The following is a 17753-nucleotide window of genomic DNA, read 5'->3' on the forward strand; positions in this document are numbered from 1 at the left end:
ATCTTGTTTTTCTTAAATGAGAACTCTAGTTAATGTCTCTGGCCAGGCAGGTGTAAAGGACACCTAGTTTAAAGAGGCAGGTATTTTTTTTACATAAATATAAACCACAGCATAATGTAAACCATAGCAATAATCGTTTTCTGTTTCTTTTAGCTCATTTGGCAGCCTCGAGACAATGATTTGCTGGCACAAGCTTATACAGACTCTGAACTGAATCAGTGTGGAATATGTGAATTCTGTCGAGAAGTTTTCCCACCATCTATAACATCTAAGGAAGATTTTCTTCGGCATCTGAATTCCCACTTTAAAGTACAGTCTTAATGTATGAGAATTCAATGGATCACTGGTTTTGCATGCATCTGATTTTTTTATTCAATAGATACGCTAAGAATTTAAGAATTAAGACTTCTTGTAAGAACTCATGACTGAAATTGTTTGTTAGATAAACACATTTTTAATTGTCCTTTGATAAGGTAAACCGAAACTGTAAGTCACTTTGTACTGTAATTCACATTATTGCTTGTTATGCTTACCTGTGAGAGTGATGTTAAACACTGGGGGGGGGGGGGGGGGGGGCAATTAATCATTGCCTGAATAGGCCCAAAGTCATTATTATATTTATGAGTGTAGACTTGCAGGATTAATGCCTTAATCTGGTTGGGGAAGTTAGTGTAATGCTAGTGATGTGATTATGTTCTTCTTGAAGTAAACAGGAAGAGAAGTAGGCTCTCATTTTTCATTTCTATTATAAAATTTAACTTACAATAGTAAACCTCTTAATTCAGAGTCTTGTAAAACCATCACAATCACCAAATGCCAGGTGTGCCAAAATTAGGATAGGCTTGTTAGCTAGTAACATAAATGAATGGTTGACTTTCCCAGATGATTTGTTTATGATAGAGTGTAATCAAACACAGCACATGAATGACCCTTTTGCCAAAATGTAACGGTAGCAATTTTATGAATATCTGTTACATGTTATAAAAAGAATAACAATTTTTTTCATGTACCTCTCTAGCATTAATAATTAGTAAAAATACTTTCAAGGAAAAGGTTATATTAGTATGAAGGATAGAGTGAGAAAAGGTTGAACTTTCCCTAAAACTAAGAATACCAAAGATTATTTACCTTTCCTTCTGGTCTGCTCTGAAGGATTGCTCAAGTCTGTTACAGCCTAGAAAGGAAAGGGAAAAACCTAATCATTGAAATCTCAGTGACTTCATTTTTAACCTGAATATGCTTAATGGCTTTCTCAATGCAATTTAAATTTGCATTTAGTTGAAACATTGCATTCTGATAAAGTTTGCACACTTCTGGATTTATTGGGATCCAATTAAAAAGGGGGGGTTACTAAATAATTTAATGATAAAGAGTGACTTGGAGCTTTTTGCATTTGAACTGAATATAGGTTTTAGTCCTGATATTTTATGATTAGCATTAATATTTTCATAGCAGCAAAGCACAACAGATCCTTTTTTTAAAGGTTTTTTGCAGGTGACCAATTTCTGGAAGAGTTAACACCTGCATAATTTTTAGAAATTAATTTCTCCGCAATTATTTCCATTATTTTAAACATCTCATGTTTGTGACTGTCAGCAGAGTGTACTGTAATAAACAGCAGTGTACGGTGCATGTCTGCCTCATGACCTGGAGAAAGAGTTTGTTCCTATTCACAGCTCTGAAGGCCCGCCGGCCCAGCGCTGAGGAGGATCGGCGCATCCTGGCCCCGCCGTGGGCGTGTGAAGTACCTCCCCGGAGAGCGGGGCTGGGGGTGGTTCCCGGGAGAGGCACAAGTTCCAGGACTGGGAGGGGAGAAGGGGATTCGCACATCTCCAGCCAGCCCGACACAAAACCGACTTGTCCTCTCAACCGTGAAATTTGAGCTCAGGAGCTCACGTTATTAAGAGCTGAACAAACTGCGAATCACCTTTAAAGAAAATAAAGTCATCTGTTCCTGCCCCTCCCCGTCAATGGACGCGTTTTCCCCATGAGCTCTTCTGCTGGCAGGGCAGGGAGCCCGGAGCCCTGCGCCCAGCCCCAGCCCCAGCCCCGCGCTGGGCCACGGCTCTTTGTTGCTGGCGGCAGCCTGGCCCCCCCGCTCCGCCTGCAGAGCTGCGGCCTCCCCTGCAGCCAGGGCAGGGCGGGGGGCGGTGGAGAAAGCGGGGAGACACGGTTGTCCAAAGCCTCGGCGACCAGCAGAACCCATCCATTGCCCGCTGTGAGGGGTCCTGCCTTAGTGCGGCGGCCTAGGAAGCTGTTTAATTCTGCGTCCTTCAAGCTATTGCTGCTGGAGGCCATCCGGGTAAGGCTCACCCTCAGCCCACTGCGAGGGGCACCGGTCTGGCTTAGGAATGAATAAATAAATAAATAAATAATACCTAAATCTCACGCTAAGCAGTTGTGAGCGACTTGAAGTGGGAGGTGAGCGCGGTCCCTGAGTGGGCCTCAGTCATACAGCTTTCCTGGAGGAGGCTGCTGCCAGCAGGGACATCTGCTTTATTACACTCGCCAGAGGAGGCTCAGTATTCCTCCCCTCCGCTCCCCCTTCCACACAAGCTCAACTCAGCAGAGGAGGTTGAATCCAAATGGGAAGTGGGATTTCATTAATAATAATAATAATAATAATACCAGCTAATGGGAAGAAAGTGGAACTTGTAGAGCAGCAGACTCGTGCCAAGGTGTACTACAGAACTCCTCCTCCCCCAGGGCCAGCGGGGTCCCTCCCGGGGTAGCCCCGGGGCAGAAGCTGCTTCCAGGGCTGCCGTGGGGGTTCCCTTGCCCCCGCCGGCGCTGGCGGTACACGATGCTGACCCGCCACGCTCCCAGCCAGCACTCGCGGGAACTCTGCTTCTGACTTGAAAGCGAGGAAGCAAAGCGCTCCCCGTTCCTAACTGGGAGGTTTCCGAGGGACATGCTGCCTCAGCCTGGGGCGAGGGCTCAGTGCCGGCGGCCGGGTAGAACACATGTAGCTCCTCTGTCTCTCCGGCTAACTCGACAGCTGCTCGTAGCTGCAGTAATTAGACTGTCAGTGCTTGTTAGAGGAGAGGAAAACGCTCCTATGACAGATTCCACGAGTCCTCTGTTTTTTAAGATCTCACAGGAATCACCAGAGCATTAGCTAAGATCTCTTATTTCTCTGGAATCAGAAGGGAAGAAGTTCCCTCTGCCATCTCGCACTCCAATCAGAGCTCTTTTCCGACTCCCATGAAACACAGTGAATTCACTCTAAGAGGCTCAGGAGAAGTTACCTTCCTTCCCTGCCTACCCGACAGGAAGAGAGAGCTTCCTGGCCGTGTGAACTTACTTTTAAAATCCCCTCCTCATATTGCTGAATTTAACTGAACGGATAACTCAATAGGAATGCAGTCTTTGCTCCATTAACTGAACGGAGGAGTCGCTCCACACACGATCCTTCCCATCTGAGATAATGTTAATTCAGAGGATGCTCAGTAGAGCCTGTTCCCCCTTACGAACAAAAGCACTGGAGGATCAAGCCGAGATGCTCCTACCCCCACCCATGGTTCACTCAGCAGATGAGACTCCGAGGAGGCGATTTCTTTTCCTCCCTCCCGTACATTCCCCTTTCCCCCGCAATCATACAAGGTTAACTCAACAGAGGAGTCTCAATCCAAATGGCAACTGGGATTTCATTTAAAAAAAAAAAAAAATGAAGGAAGGGGGAGAAAAAAATCAGAAATAGGGAAAGAAAAGAGAAAAAGCAGCAGGCTGATTACGAGGTGTCAAAACTGCCAGGAGCAAGAAGGTGATAGCAATCAGGGGTGAGAAGAGTGCGCCATTCGTGCGGGGCAGCTAATTATCCGTCTCATTTGAGAAGAGCAGCATTCGAGGCAGCAGCGTTCGCCTGCTGAACGGTGACAGATTGGCGCGGAGGAGAGGGGAGGTGTTAAAACAATGGAGCCGGGCTTGCGAGCGCTGCTGCATGCTAATCAGCCCGGCCTCCTTCCTTCCTTCCTTCCCTCCTTCCTTCCTTCCTTCCCTCCTTCCTTCCCTCCCTCTCTCCCTCCCTCTGCCTGCCTGCCGCGATCCCTCCTTCCCGCTGGCCGCATGGCAATCCCGACACACTCAGGCCCCTCGGCGGCAGCCGGCGCCGCAGCCCATAGGCGCTCACCCGGAGAGGGTCCCGGTGGGACGGCGCGGCGCGGCGCGGCGCAGCACCCGGGGGGGGTCTGGCGGGCTGGTGGGTAGCAGTGGTAGATTTCAGACCTCGCCCTTGGTGCCCAGGCTTCCCGGAGCCCGTCAGTATGCGTCCCCGCGAGGGGCAGAGGGGAGAGGCTCTTCGTACAAGTCCTGGGGGCTCTTTATGCCGACAGCCCGGCTCCCTCTTCCCTGCAAGAGGACCGGCGGTAGCGGGCAGCGCAGCAGTGCTGCCTAACGAGACACAACCTACAGCCCAAGCCCCACACCAGGCCCGCAAAGGTGAGGGAAATGCAGAGCTCTGCCAATTCCTGGCGGACTCCAGGGGCTCCGTTGACCTCCTAGCTCTGCACAGTCACTAGAGCCCGGAACGCTAAACATGTTGTAAGCAAGTTGTACGGCCTCTCCCGCTGCTGCCTTTCGCCTCTCCGATTGCTTAGCCTTGCAAGCCTGACTGACCGCACGGACCCAGTCTGCGCCCCGTAAGGAGGTACAAAAAGGGCTGGCCTTCCCTTGGACCGGCAACAGCCGTCCCCATGCACAAACAGGGCGACGGGGTCTGCAGAGGGAGGAGAAATGCCTTCCGCGGGATCACCTTGGCCCTCGCTTTCCCCGAAAGTCCGCGCTCTGCGGGGCCGCAGGGCAAGCCCTGGCGCTGGAGCGTTGGCAGCCCAGCTACAGCGAGTGCTCTGCTCTGCCAGGGAGAAGCAGAGGAATGAGCGTTGGAATGTTTACTCTCCAATATTTCTCAGTTTCCATTCCATCCTGCCCTGAAAGATTTCTGATTACTATACACTTCAAAATAGTATTTATTACAGATTTACATAATCTGTATGTTTTATGTTAAGGGAATAACACATTGATGCTGTACTACTGAAAGGAGTTAATCTAAACTATGTAGTGTCTGCTATAACAGAGTTCCAACTAAAACATATCCTTGTTTCCTGGCACTGACAAGTAACACATATCCAGAAGGACACTGCCCGGCACATTAGGTAAGCTGCCAGGTGAAGCCATTGCTCTGCTCCGGAACCTTCACTGGTTATGGATCAGCACCCGGCAAAATTAAATGATATGCGTGTAACCTCCCATTTAATTTAACAAGTGTTATTTCATCAAATAGCATGTGCCTGTTTTACAACAGGATTCATGCGGGTAAGCAAACATTGAAAAGAATTAAACTGGTTTAGGCCTGAGGTAAGCAGCATGATAACTTAGGTCGAATGCTATTTAAAATAGATTTGAGTGCATGTATGGCTAGACGGTAGTAATAGCATTTAAATTTTGTTATTCTAAGTCTGTCGTTGAGTGTACTTGATGAGATTGTCCATGAGCATACAGATGGTGAGATTTTCATGCTTCTGTGGCATACTGACATCTCAGGCTGTAAAAATAAATTCCCAGATCGCTGCAATACCTAAGAAGTAGAAAAATGCAGTCCACCTCAATGCTCAACATTTGAGTGCTTTATGTTTTAAGAGATTTTATAAGACTAGATACACAAGTATGTGCAAATCGGGAATACGGATTTAATGGATTTACAATATAAAGCAAAATTTAAGATAACCTCTATGCCCTTTTTAAAGGGGATTATCTGTGCTTCTAAATTTAGAAATACGGGGGATGGAGATAAAAACTTGCCTTTCTTTGCTACTATCTGTAATAATTTTTTTTTAACTGTACATAAGGATGAAAGGAGAAACTGACTTTTCATTAGGTCAAGTTTACTTTTCATTCAAAGATTCTTGGATTGTTTCTTGATTTCATATAATTTTCCAAACTGGTAACAAATTATTATGATTTATGCTGCACTGAAAAGGTATTTGTGTCAAAGATGAATGCTGAAATATCTTCTCGAATATAATAAACACTTTTTTTTCCTGCCTAAGGAAGGCATAGTGTGGACTGATCCATGCATCAGCTTGTTCAGCCTGGAAACCAACACTGATATTGCTCATAAATAGCTGGGGTAGGGCACCCCTATTGGTTAATGTCTGGCCGCAGACAAGGTGCTGTGCTTATCAAGGTCTCTGAGCTGACCGAATTAAAAATTTTAAATAGATATATATAGCAGGGTGATATGGTGAAAATGAGCTAAAAGAAAAACATTTTGCAGAGACAAGTACATGCTTTAAAAAGGTTTAAAATATTCAATTGGTGAAAAAATAACTACTTGTAAAAACGTGTGTATTTTCATTATGCTTAATTTGCCATTCAAAACAAGTTTTTCTTAATAAGCTCTATTGTTTCTATCTGTTTTGTGAAATGTAATACGTGTGAGACAGAAAGCAGACTCGGAATGTGAATGAGTCTTGTTTTCTCTTTCTCTCTTTCTTTCTATCGTTTTTTAAATACAACTTTATTCATATTCACAGGCATCTTTAAGTCGAGAAAAGGATTAATGGAAGTGGCATGGCATTCCTGAGGTCATGATCTGAAAAGACGAAACAAGAAATCTTATCTCCTAGTCTTTTCCTATATCTTATTTCTGTGCAATATAAAAGTCTCCATAAGCAAAGCGCTCTATGGTTAATAGTTATGTTTTCGCTCTCAGCAGTGACACAAGCTTTGTCAGGTTTTCGCTGTTTGCATAGTTCATTAAAATACTTTAATAAATGACTCGTTGTTTTAAAAAATCACCACACTATCACCCGAGTAAAAACATCTATATCCTCCCAATCCTGCAGTGTCAAAAAGTATAGTCTCTCAGGGCAAAAGGTTATGGAGCCTTCATAAAGGTTTCCCATCTGTCATCAAGCGCGACATCAAGCCCTCTAGGTGCTGTGAAAATGATTTTCTCCGGAATTCTCCAGCCCAAAGATGCCATCCTCTTAATTACAAGCATTTGAGATCAGGAACGCCACTGAATTCCCTGGAGATTCACAGAAGATATGCAAAAATAATCTCTTCTCTTGCTTGCCTGCCAGGGCTTCTGTACCTGCCCACAAACCAGTCGGCTCATTTGCTAGGTAATGATGGATGAACCAAGGCAGCCCGTACAGCTGCACTGCCACCCCTCCTGACGTTACTGATATGCTGCCATTGGAAGTTTCTTTCTTTATAATTGACCGCCAGCAAGGGAGTGACAAATAATGTCCCTTTTTTTTTTTTTTTTTTTTTTAAATTGATTAACTGCCCTTCTCGCCATCACAAGACTCCTGTCCAGGGGTTACTCACATACACGGGATAACGGAATGAAACAAGTCCTTGAGATCGCGGACTGTGAGACTGGCAGAACATCTGCTTACAACAGGTGCCCTGAAAAAACCCATAAACTATTCCTAGGGTCAGTGTGCATGCAAAAGAGTATATGTACAGACGGGGTGTGGAGTCGAGCCTTTGTGTGACAAGACCGTGCCTGCACAGCAGAAACTGAGCCGCCGGTCGGGCGAGAATCCTATCTACAAATGTCCATTAGCACTTTTTCCAGCGGTGACAACCGGGTGAAAGGCCATCCGACCCATCAATTTATCAACAGTCGAGCGTTGGAGGTTTCTGTTGGGTTAAAGGGATTACAGTAGTTGTAGGAGGAGGTACGGAATGTGAAGTGAGCAGGAGAAAAATACCATTGTAGTCTTAGGCAAGTTCCCTTCTAGTACAGAACCAGCCCAACGGAACTAGCTGGCTTGAGCACACAGACCTGATGATGGAGAGGCTGGAGAGGCTCTGGGTAGTGTTGTCAATTCGAGCAGCATAGACTACATTTTTAATATGTGGAAACATGTACATAACTCTGGACATAAGGGTGGGGGCGTAAAAAAGCCACGTCCAAGCTCAATAGGAGCACGGGAGAGAAACCTCGGGCTCCATGCCATCCGAGATGTGAAAGCCCACGGAGACGCAGCAGCCAAAATCGCATACACTGATTTTTTAATAGAGTTCTCATCCATGTGTCCATTTCACTGCAGTTGATAGAGATCAAATAAGCTCGTTACTTATAGATTCCCAGTTGCCTCAAGTGATACAAGACAGTAGCAACAGGAATATCCCTAATTAGAACGGACTCGTCTGATTTCTTTATTCAGGGAGTTTAGTGTCCCTAAGTATTCAAAGAATGAGAAAAGTCTTCCAGCATAAAGCCGCCAGGTTTAGCCCTCCTTCTGCCCAAGGAACAGGAACAGCAGGTTCCCTTCTACCATCAAAACTTCCTTTCACTCTTTTGTATAATTTCTGAAATCTCCTTCAGCATACTAGTCCCTGCATTTCTCCGAAGTTTTTATTTCATAGAATTGTGTGTGTGTACATATACACACACACGCATTTCAGGCAAGAAAAATCCGAGAAGAATACATAGCTGGAAAGCAATATGAAATATTGTATCAGCTGGTCATGAAATAGCTTCCTATACCTTAGGAAGGTTTTAAGAGTCGTCACTTTAAAATTTACTTTGTGTAATGATAACTCAGCACTATACGCCATGATTGCAATAGCAACTATTTGAAGACACGTGTAGTAATCTGTGAGTGCCTCTTCTAAGAGAAGAAAATGCTGTATGCTTTACAAATTCTTCTAAAGTTAGTTTAGTTTCACATGGGTTTTTTTATTATTTAAACGCGTGCGTGATGCTCCTTCATGCGAGTCTTACCGACCCGCTCATGAAAGAGGCAATATAAGCGATACCCGCAGAGAGGACCCGGTACTGTGGACCTTGTGCGCCCGAAGTTTTACGCGAAGCTCTGTCGTCTCGGGCGTGTACGGGGGTCGACGGTCAAGTGTGAAAAAAGACCAATATAGCTGTTATTAGCAGAGAGGCTGTAGTCATGCATTCAAGCTCACAAGCCCATTAAAATGTAATGGGCGTAACTGCAGTAAGCATTTATGAGGTAGCCTTGCTTTTTATAAACTAGCCTTGCTTTTTATTTCATGTAGAATACCAGGAATGCCAAGAAACGCCCGTCCAGCCCGAAGACGCCACAAACACAGAAGGAAAAGGAAGTCCCTCCAGCCTCTTTCGAGCCCACCATCCGGTGGAAAACGGATGCAAGATCTGAACCTGATGCGATTCTCAGAACTGTCAAATCTCTTATGGGCTTCAAGAGAATTGTATGGCCAACAAATCCAGCTTCAGTTTGATTTTAGTCAGTCTATCAAAGAGAAGAGATTACCAGAATGGCAGAAGAGCAATTACTTAGTCCTTTGCGTGAGGGTAACAAGATGATAAGGATGATAAGACTCCCACAGCATTTCAGAGGGTCCGTCTTTCCCACTGGGCCTAAGTGACTTTTCCATTAAAGGGTGAAGAAAATGGCTATTATAAGAAAATGCCGGTGAAGAAAATAATGTTACTGTATAACAGGCTGGTTGCTTTTGATAAAGAGTTTGTAGGAAATAACAGAGAGAGTGGACTTACTGGCTTGCTGTCCTCAAAAACGGTCCCTTTCTTTGATGTTTCTGAGACGAAGCTAGGAGGGCATTAGTTTTCTTTTAAACAAAAAGTTCGTGGTGTGCGTGGGTGTGTTTGTGTTGGGAGGGGAAGTTTCTTTCTTTAAAAATAAAACTGTTCCTTAGACATTTTTTTTAAACCAAGGCTAAAGGGACACGTCCCCTTCTTTGTTTTCAGAAGAAATGGCAGAAAGTTCGAATCTTCTCGCTTTCTCTTCCTAAAATAACGCCTTGTTACGATTAGATGTGTGGTGCCCTAAAAAAATGAGCAACAGCTTCCAGGTCCAAACATGCACAAAGAAACATTCAAAATCTTTTTGAAGAAACAGACTAATCTCAACCTTTATATTTAGAGTCGCAAAGCTACAATAAAATACCGTTAAACTGGGTTCTTAAAGTTTTACTTGGTGGCATTTTCTTAGGTGCGTGATGCTGAGATGCTGAGCAGTAACGCAGCTCCCAGAGGGACCCATGCCTGAGCGCTGGGGATTAGCTGAGCTGCCAAGTCTAGTGTATCAGAGCCTGGGATGTACACTGGACTGACTTTACCGTCTTATTTAAATGTGATGATTTTCTCATTTGTTGCATTGTTTGTATTAATACGAATATCTTGTTATGTTTGTTTTGTCTCCTGGGAGCCAATAAAGCTGTGAAGTTTTTCTTTACACCAAATGCAGCTCTACGGGCGATCAATCAATGGGTAGTTTTTGGATAATCTGCGAGAGTGAGAAATCTAATAAAGCAAGCAACTAAAAAAGGAAAACAAAGTCTATTTTCTGTTAGGTTAGCTACGTCAGGAGTCAGGCTTTCCACCATGCCTTTACAAGATATTTAAACAGCTACATTTAACTATCAGGGCAGCACCTCGCTAAATTAGCTTGCTGGCATATAAAGGAAAAAGTTTAGACATCGTGACCTCGGCAGCAATGTGGGTGACTTACTCTAACAATTAAATTTACTTTGACACTTGCATTTCTCCCCACCTCCTCCTCCGCAGTGATATATGAAAACACACTAAGGCGAAATAGAGACCAATCATGAAGTGAGAGAACAAATAAGTGAAATGTTTAAATTACTACTGCTTTGCTATTCCAGGTATAATCTTAAGAAATAGGTAGACAAAGACGATATAGTTAGCTTCTAGGTCGCAACAAGGTCCATAGGAAATCGTGCCATTTAATTTCAAGGCAGCAGTTCTCTTATCACAACAAAATGAGTTATAAACAGATCAAAATAACAATCTGAATTATCTAGCATTAGTGGCTGAACTGAACAGCCCCAGATTACGTGATGAATTGTTAAATTGCAGTAGCATTGTTTTGGAATTGCTAATTAAAAAATAAGTAAACCCCCATGACTCTGGGTATGACAACTGAAAATACCCACAAATTATTTAATAAATGAAGCGTCTAACAACTCTAACACTTCCTGCTCGCCTTGTTAATAAATGTAATTTGAGGTAGATTTAAAAAATCTCCCATCTAAACAGTGAATTCATTACGCGACGTTCAGATCTCCAGATGCCTATGGACTCCTCGGAATTAGGTGTTAAATAGACAAAAGTGAACCAAACTGCCTTTAAAAGCACAGCATGACCATGTAATTCTTTTTCCAGTTTGTGGTAAAAAATGATGAAACTTCTTTCCAAGTAGCTATCACCCAGATTTAGTGTGAAAAGTAGTGTAATTGTAATTCACGCCATCAGGGTCTATCACTGATAGACTATCAGCTGTTCTGTAGTTAGGAAGGCTTTCTTTTCAAATAGGAAAGCTGCCAAGTGCTCTGTGATACCTCCAGCAAGCTTATCGGATGGAAGATCGGAGCCAAAACAGCAGCTGCACACATATGCAAATTGGCAATTAATAGTATAACATTCTGGGGAGGGGTTTTTTTTTAATATGGGAAAGTATAGCGGAGCTACCTTAATATTAACCTTAACAGTGACAGGGAACTTCTTGCCTGAGCGGCCAAAGAATAATTACCCTCTGGAGAGACTTTCACTCTATTACTTTCTTCCTTCACACAAAGATCAAAGCTTTGTTGTCCTGCCGAGTTCGTCTCCATCATGAAAGTTAACTTCAGGCGATAAAAAAAAGGGGATACCTTGTAGCTTCAGCTCTCGGAAGCAGAGAATCGTGGCAATTCGCGCTTCTCTCCGCCTCCGCCCCCCCAAATGACCAAAAAAATGTTTGGTCTTTCTGTTTTAGTTTAGGATGCTTATCCTATTCCCTGAAAAGATGTTCCGTGCTACATGGAACTCTTAGGACTGTGCATTTGTTATGGATACTCTAATCAACGACAAAGTAATTGAAAGGATTAGTTTTCTATATTTTCCCCAGCCTGCTGCAGCAAACCAGCCTGCTTTATTTAGCCCAGCATGTATGAATACAAGACTCCCAATTAATGCAGTTGCTTTCTTTAGTCAGAACACTGCCTTTCAAAGGATCCTCACATGATCCTTTTCTTGTAATAGCAGGCTGGAGCTGGAAAGGCTTTGCAAGGCTGCTGCATTTCACACCAGCCCGTCCCCAGTGCTTTCCCCTGTGTCTGTCTGTCTCTTCTAGGACAGGCGTGGGGTGATTAGCTAACGTTTTCGATAATCTGTGAATTCTTAATAGTCTTATTTTCACGAATAAAGATTTCAGCGTGTTTAGGATTAGGAAGAAAAAGCGGATTCTCCACGAAGGCAGGCCAGGAAGTTCGCTCCTCTCCGGGGGCAGGTGCCTCAGGAAGGGCCGTGCCTGGCACTGCTGGTGCCGCAGCCCGCCGTGCGGCGGGAGCCCGCCCCGGATCGCCGCCACTTCTGCCGTCTTTTTCCGCTGTCCCTTACACTCCCACAGCAATCCTTTCCCATTTTACTACTCAGTAATTGCATTTTGAGTTGAAACACCTTCGTGTTCCTACACTTCAGCCCTCTTTCGCTTCCAAACAGAGGCTGTTTCGGACGGCGCTGCAGCCGCGCCGCGAGGGGTGGGCGCCGGGCGAGCCCGCCGGCAGCGCGCAGCGGCTCGGCGCGGGGAGGCTCCCGCCGCACCGGCGCGGCGGGGCAGGCAGCCCGGCCAGCCCCAGCAGCAGCTGCTACCGCACAAGCCAAGGATTTTTCCGCGTTACTACTTCCTCGGTCACGCAGTAGCCTGAAATCTGACTGCCCCTTCCCCTCTGTCTTCAAAACTGGCTTCCCCTACCGGAGTCCAACGGCGGCTGTCTAAATAGCAGCCGATAATTCAGTCAGACAAAGAAAATAGATTTAGAATATAATTCTTCACCATTCTGCTCCATCACCAAATCAATATTGCAAACAAGTTAGAGAAAAGTGGTCCATACGTTCCGGTTTTCAGCTGGAACTGGATTACATAAACACATTTATCTTCACAGGTCCTTAAAAAGGTCACATCTTTGAGAGGGACAATTTTTCTTGAGATAGCAGGGTCCCAAAGGCAGAATGATATAAATCCTCACCTGAAGTCGACTACAGCAAAAGGAAGACTAGCTTGACTGAAATACTAATTTGACCGGACACACAATGGAAAATCTTTGTAGGGTATTCAACAAGGAATATTTACATTCAGATTAGTTCCCCATCTACGTCTTTGCCTGGATTATTATTTGTGATGCCTTTTTCCAGCCTGCAAACACTTCTTCAACACCCTTGTTGATCCACTCTTTTGGTTTTTTCCTGTGTCTCATAAAGACATAGAACCTAACCATTCTTTAAAAATGCTGTGTAGTTTAAGTATGTTTTAAGTTTCGTATTATTCACCCACATCAGTATCCCAATGTTTATATGAAATATCATAGGATCTGATAATTTCTCCCATTAAAGAATTTGCTTTTCAAGTTTTAATTTGGTCAAAGAATGACCTTCAAGCCTTCTTGTGTATACATATAAATAAAATATTTTGCGTGCACACAACTCCTTTGCTTCTTCTGTTCTGATGATAACATAAATCTCCTTAATCAGCCTTAATATTGAATATATAATCTCAAACAATGTAAGGCACAACCTAATAAAAATAATTCTGATGTTTACATTTTCATGTACATTAACTGTATCCAAAAATAATGGAATTATTTTCATTACTAAGGAGAACAGGGTTTGGGCCTTCATCCTCAGTTCACTTAATTAAAAATGCGTGCTGGAAAACATGTGGTGCTATATAACTGCACACACTGCTTGGAGAGTTCTGTGACATCTGGAGTTGTAGAACATGATGTCTCTCTCTCTCAACTTTGGATATGGTTTCCATATAATTGTTATCTAGGAACCTCTGCATCAGCTATAGGCATAAATACAACTGTGCAAACACTGTAAATATTTATTTTTTTTCTGAGTACTGTGCTACTCAGACATTTTAATGCGTTCATTTATCCTGCTTTAGGAGATAAGGTGGTGTTGGGTTTTTAAATTCTGGTCTCCAGAGAAAATAAGGAAAAAGGGGGTTTTAGGGATTTATGGCTTATCTCTTAATAATTTTTAAATCAGTTGGCAAAGTTCAACCAAGCTTGACTGAGAAATATATATTAAGATATTGATTTTTTAAAAAAATGTTGTGAATAAGAACAAGCCTGTTAATACCAGGGAAAAAGCACAAAGAAACCAACCATTATTTGCTCTATTTGGCACCAGTTGGTTTACCAAAAAACCTACATGTACTCCTGGACCAGTATCACTGATGTCTCCTACCTAGCTGGCAGGCCAGAACTCAAAACTAGAGGTTATGGGAAAAGCCAGAAATATTCTGGAGATGTCCCATTAAAAGAACAGAGGATGTGTTGGAGGTTTTAAGATATAGAAGTAATGTAAGGATTACTTGGGATACTGAGGGGATGGGACAAGTAAAGGATATAGGGGGATATAGAAAACAGAACTATAATAAATCAATTTTAATGTTAACCGAACAGCTTTACAATTTGAGTATTCTACTATTTAATTACTGGACTCTTCTCCATGGTCCTGAGACAACAGATAAGAATAACAAATCACTTGCAGTGAATTTCAGAATTTCATCCACTAATCCAGTACTAATTTTTGTGTTGTAGAAAGCAATCCTTCAACTTTTACAGCAGTACATTGGGGCAGAACATAATTGGGTGTACTTTTACAAGTACATTCTCCTGACATTACTAAAGAGAAGCTGTGAACAACAAAAGTTGAAGAAGAAAACAAGTCAGTGAAATGTGACAGTAATAGAAGAGTCACAGTGCCAGTAGGCTACCTATCTTGGTTATTTCCATTTGATTCATGAAAACAATGCAAAAGGCTTTGTTTTACACATTATAGTGATATGGAGTCTTACAATGTTAAAAGGTGACGCTATATTATTGCATTTGAAGGATGTGATTTGAACACTATAGACCAAATTGCTTACGAAAGTTAAAAATAAAAAGAAGGGAGAATTCTGGAAAAGAAGAGAGAGTCAAAAGAAGACTCTAGAATATTGCCTCCTTGGAAGACAGAGTTGCTCCTCAGTGAGAGAGAGTCAACTTCAGAATTGGATCTTTCTTAAGAAAGAAAGGAAGAACTATACAGGAAAAATAATATTTTCTAGATAATATTTGGAAAACTTTAATAACCCTGGATAATCCATGGCTATTCCAGCAACTGTAGCCATTCCACTGGAGACGTTTTTGCAGAAAGTGAAGAGATCACAGTGAAGATTGATAACTTCCATATTTGAGAGCTGGAGAAGGCAGTGTGCCTATGGATATAAGCTACTAAAGAAAAAAAAAAAGTCTTGTTCTGATAGTACACAAATTAGGTAATATTAAAGCATTAAAATTCATTCAGTTGGGTTAGATAAGCAATTTAAAATATTATTCACTTATACAGAACATTTTCAGCAATAATTCTAAGAAAAATTTGAATTTATAATTCAATATATAAACCCACATCATCCATACATAATGACAATGAATCATCTCTAGAAGAGTAAGAAATGTAAAACTAGGTAAAGGTGTAATACAGCATACAATATTTATTAACTGAAATGCTGAGACAATATTGTATTAGTTTTAGGACTGCTACTTTATGTCTCTGTCAGATTTAAAGGGACAGTTCCCTAGACAGTATGAGAAAAATTCTTATAAACATGTCACCTCAGGGAGACCTGAACTGATCAGGAAAGGTCACAATAGGAAAAAAAAACACTTTTGTGTGATCTGCAATACTGGGGCTGGTCAGATGTTCACAATATATTGCTCATCAAGAAACTGAGCCCAAGAATTATTAAGTTTTTTGGTGAATAACTTTGAATAATTAATCCTTCTGAGAAAATCACAATCTGTTCACCAAGAGTTCATGAAAAAAACAAGGTGAATAATTCATTATGAATTATTTGACCAGTTTTAGCAATGAGATTCTAAATCTGTCTTCTTATGGATATTAACCTCATTAATACTATTTAGATACAACTCTTTAAGATAATTAAAATGATGCAGTACAGCACATCTAATATGACACAATTTAAGCTACTGAGTTTCTTTTTGTAAGTACTTTGGAAATAAGTATTTACTATATTTTTAAAAGGCTCTGTGTATCACTTTAGAAGTACTGGTAGTTTTGGAACAATTAATGCAGTAACAGGACATTCTTACATAAGAAGAAAACCTTGATGGCAGACAGATCTAAATGTTTAAAATCTGCTGGGGTCTGCTGCTATAACAAACAGCTTAGTGACCAATTCTGTAGTAAGATGCTGTCACTCCTGAGTTTTTGGGAATTTGAGAGTGTGTCTAATACTGCACTGAGAAACAGAACTTCCATGGATGTGAAAGAAATCAGGTTTAGATTTCCATTCTTAAATATTTACAAAACATTAATTATAATAATTATACAACAATTATTGTACAATAATTTAATAACAGAAAGTTACAAGACTAATTTCAAACTGTTCCACTGTGCCATCCTAAACCAACACATTTAAGCCATTACTACACTCATGTTTAAATATAAACATGACATTGTTTTAAATTAAAAGCTAACATACTCTGACAATTCCTAAGCAACACATAGTCAGCTATCCAATTTCATTAGTTAAAGTTGCAGTTTCATGACACTTTGAACTGCTCTGCGTCAGAGTTGCTAGCGTGCTTTCTGCCAAGTGTTTCTGCCTACTCCCTTGCATTAGCAGTAGTATTTGGATGATGCTGTCACCCCACTGCCTTCCCACAAAGGTGAGTTGTTTTAATGGCAGAATACTATTCAGGGTGCAGCCTGACCATGCAACTAGGCTAGTCTGAAAACGAGTCCCTATCAAAAGAGATTATCCTGCTTCTTTTTTGTTCCCAAACCTGGTTGCATGCCTCCCTGGCATAGGTATTGATCTGACCCCATAGGGAAGTCAAAGAAAACCAATCATATAAAATATACTTCTCAGGGTTAGGAGCAAGCCATTGAGCTACAAGAGATTCAGTTTAAAGTCAGATGAATGAAGGTGCCAGTGAAAATGCTGGAGAAGAGCACAGCAAAGAGAGCTCAAGGGAAAGCAGTGGTAACATATGGCCAAAAGTAGGGTTTGCAGCAATCAACATTTAGATTGGCTTCAGCTTCAGTGGAACCACAGCCTTGGATTTACTGTAAATACGATCTAATTCTGAAGGAACTTCCTCAAAACAAACATAAGGCAAGTCATTCCATACTCCTCCCCCAAGGAAAAAAAACAACAAGCACATCAATTATAGTGATAGTAATAGTAACTTATTTTATCTAATGTATTTTCAGCCCCTTGACATACCACGTCAGTCTACTAGCTGATTATACTTGATGCTGAACTGAGTTTTACCTATGCAAGATTTAATCTGACCCTTCAAAGAATATTTTAAAAACATTTAATTGTAAATGGAATCCAATGCATTTTTTTAAAGTGTTTTACTGTTTACTGTATGCAAATACACATCACATTACTTTGAAATGTCAGTAAAAGCCTTTTAAAAGAATAGCTCTTGCAGAAGAAATTTTCCAGTTAAATAATTCTCAAAGTAATCCTCTATCGGATGCTATGCTGTCAAAATAAATTTATACATTATGAAACTATTTGCTATATGCTATTTATATACTTTGTGAATATTTTCAGTACTACTTCTAAATTTGAATATAAAATCTGAAATTATGTAAAGAGATATAACTTAAAAACAGTTTTCTTTTATGTACTGCATTAAAACATATGCAATATATACATAGTAAATATGAAAGACAATCCACAGTTTGACAGTTAAAA

General features: G+C 41.8%; 1 protein-coding gene across 1 annotated transcript in view; it reads left to right on the forward strand.

The window, feature by feature from the left end:
- Positions 1–1632, forward strand: part of TANK (TRAF family member associated NFKB activator) — a 29489-nt gene extending 27857 nt beyond the window's left edge. The window contains exon 10 of the mRNA XM_074828966.1: positions 154–1632. Within this exon, the coding sequence (XP_074685067.1) occupies positions 154–321 (168 nt within the window). The 3' untranslated portion in view covers positions 322–1632. The remainder of the gene's footprint in view (positions 1–153) is intronic.
- The last annotated feature ends 16121 nt before the right edge of the window (positions 1633–17753 follow it).

This window comes from Strix aluco, chromosome 6 (genome assembly GCF_031877795.1).
Source record: "Strix aluco isolate bStrAlu1 chromosome 6, bStrAlu1.hap1, whole genome shotgun sequence".
In the NCBI taxonomy this organism is placed as follows: domain Eukaryota; kingdom Metazoa; phylum Chordata; class Aves; order Strigiformes; family Strigidae; genus Strix; species Strix aluco.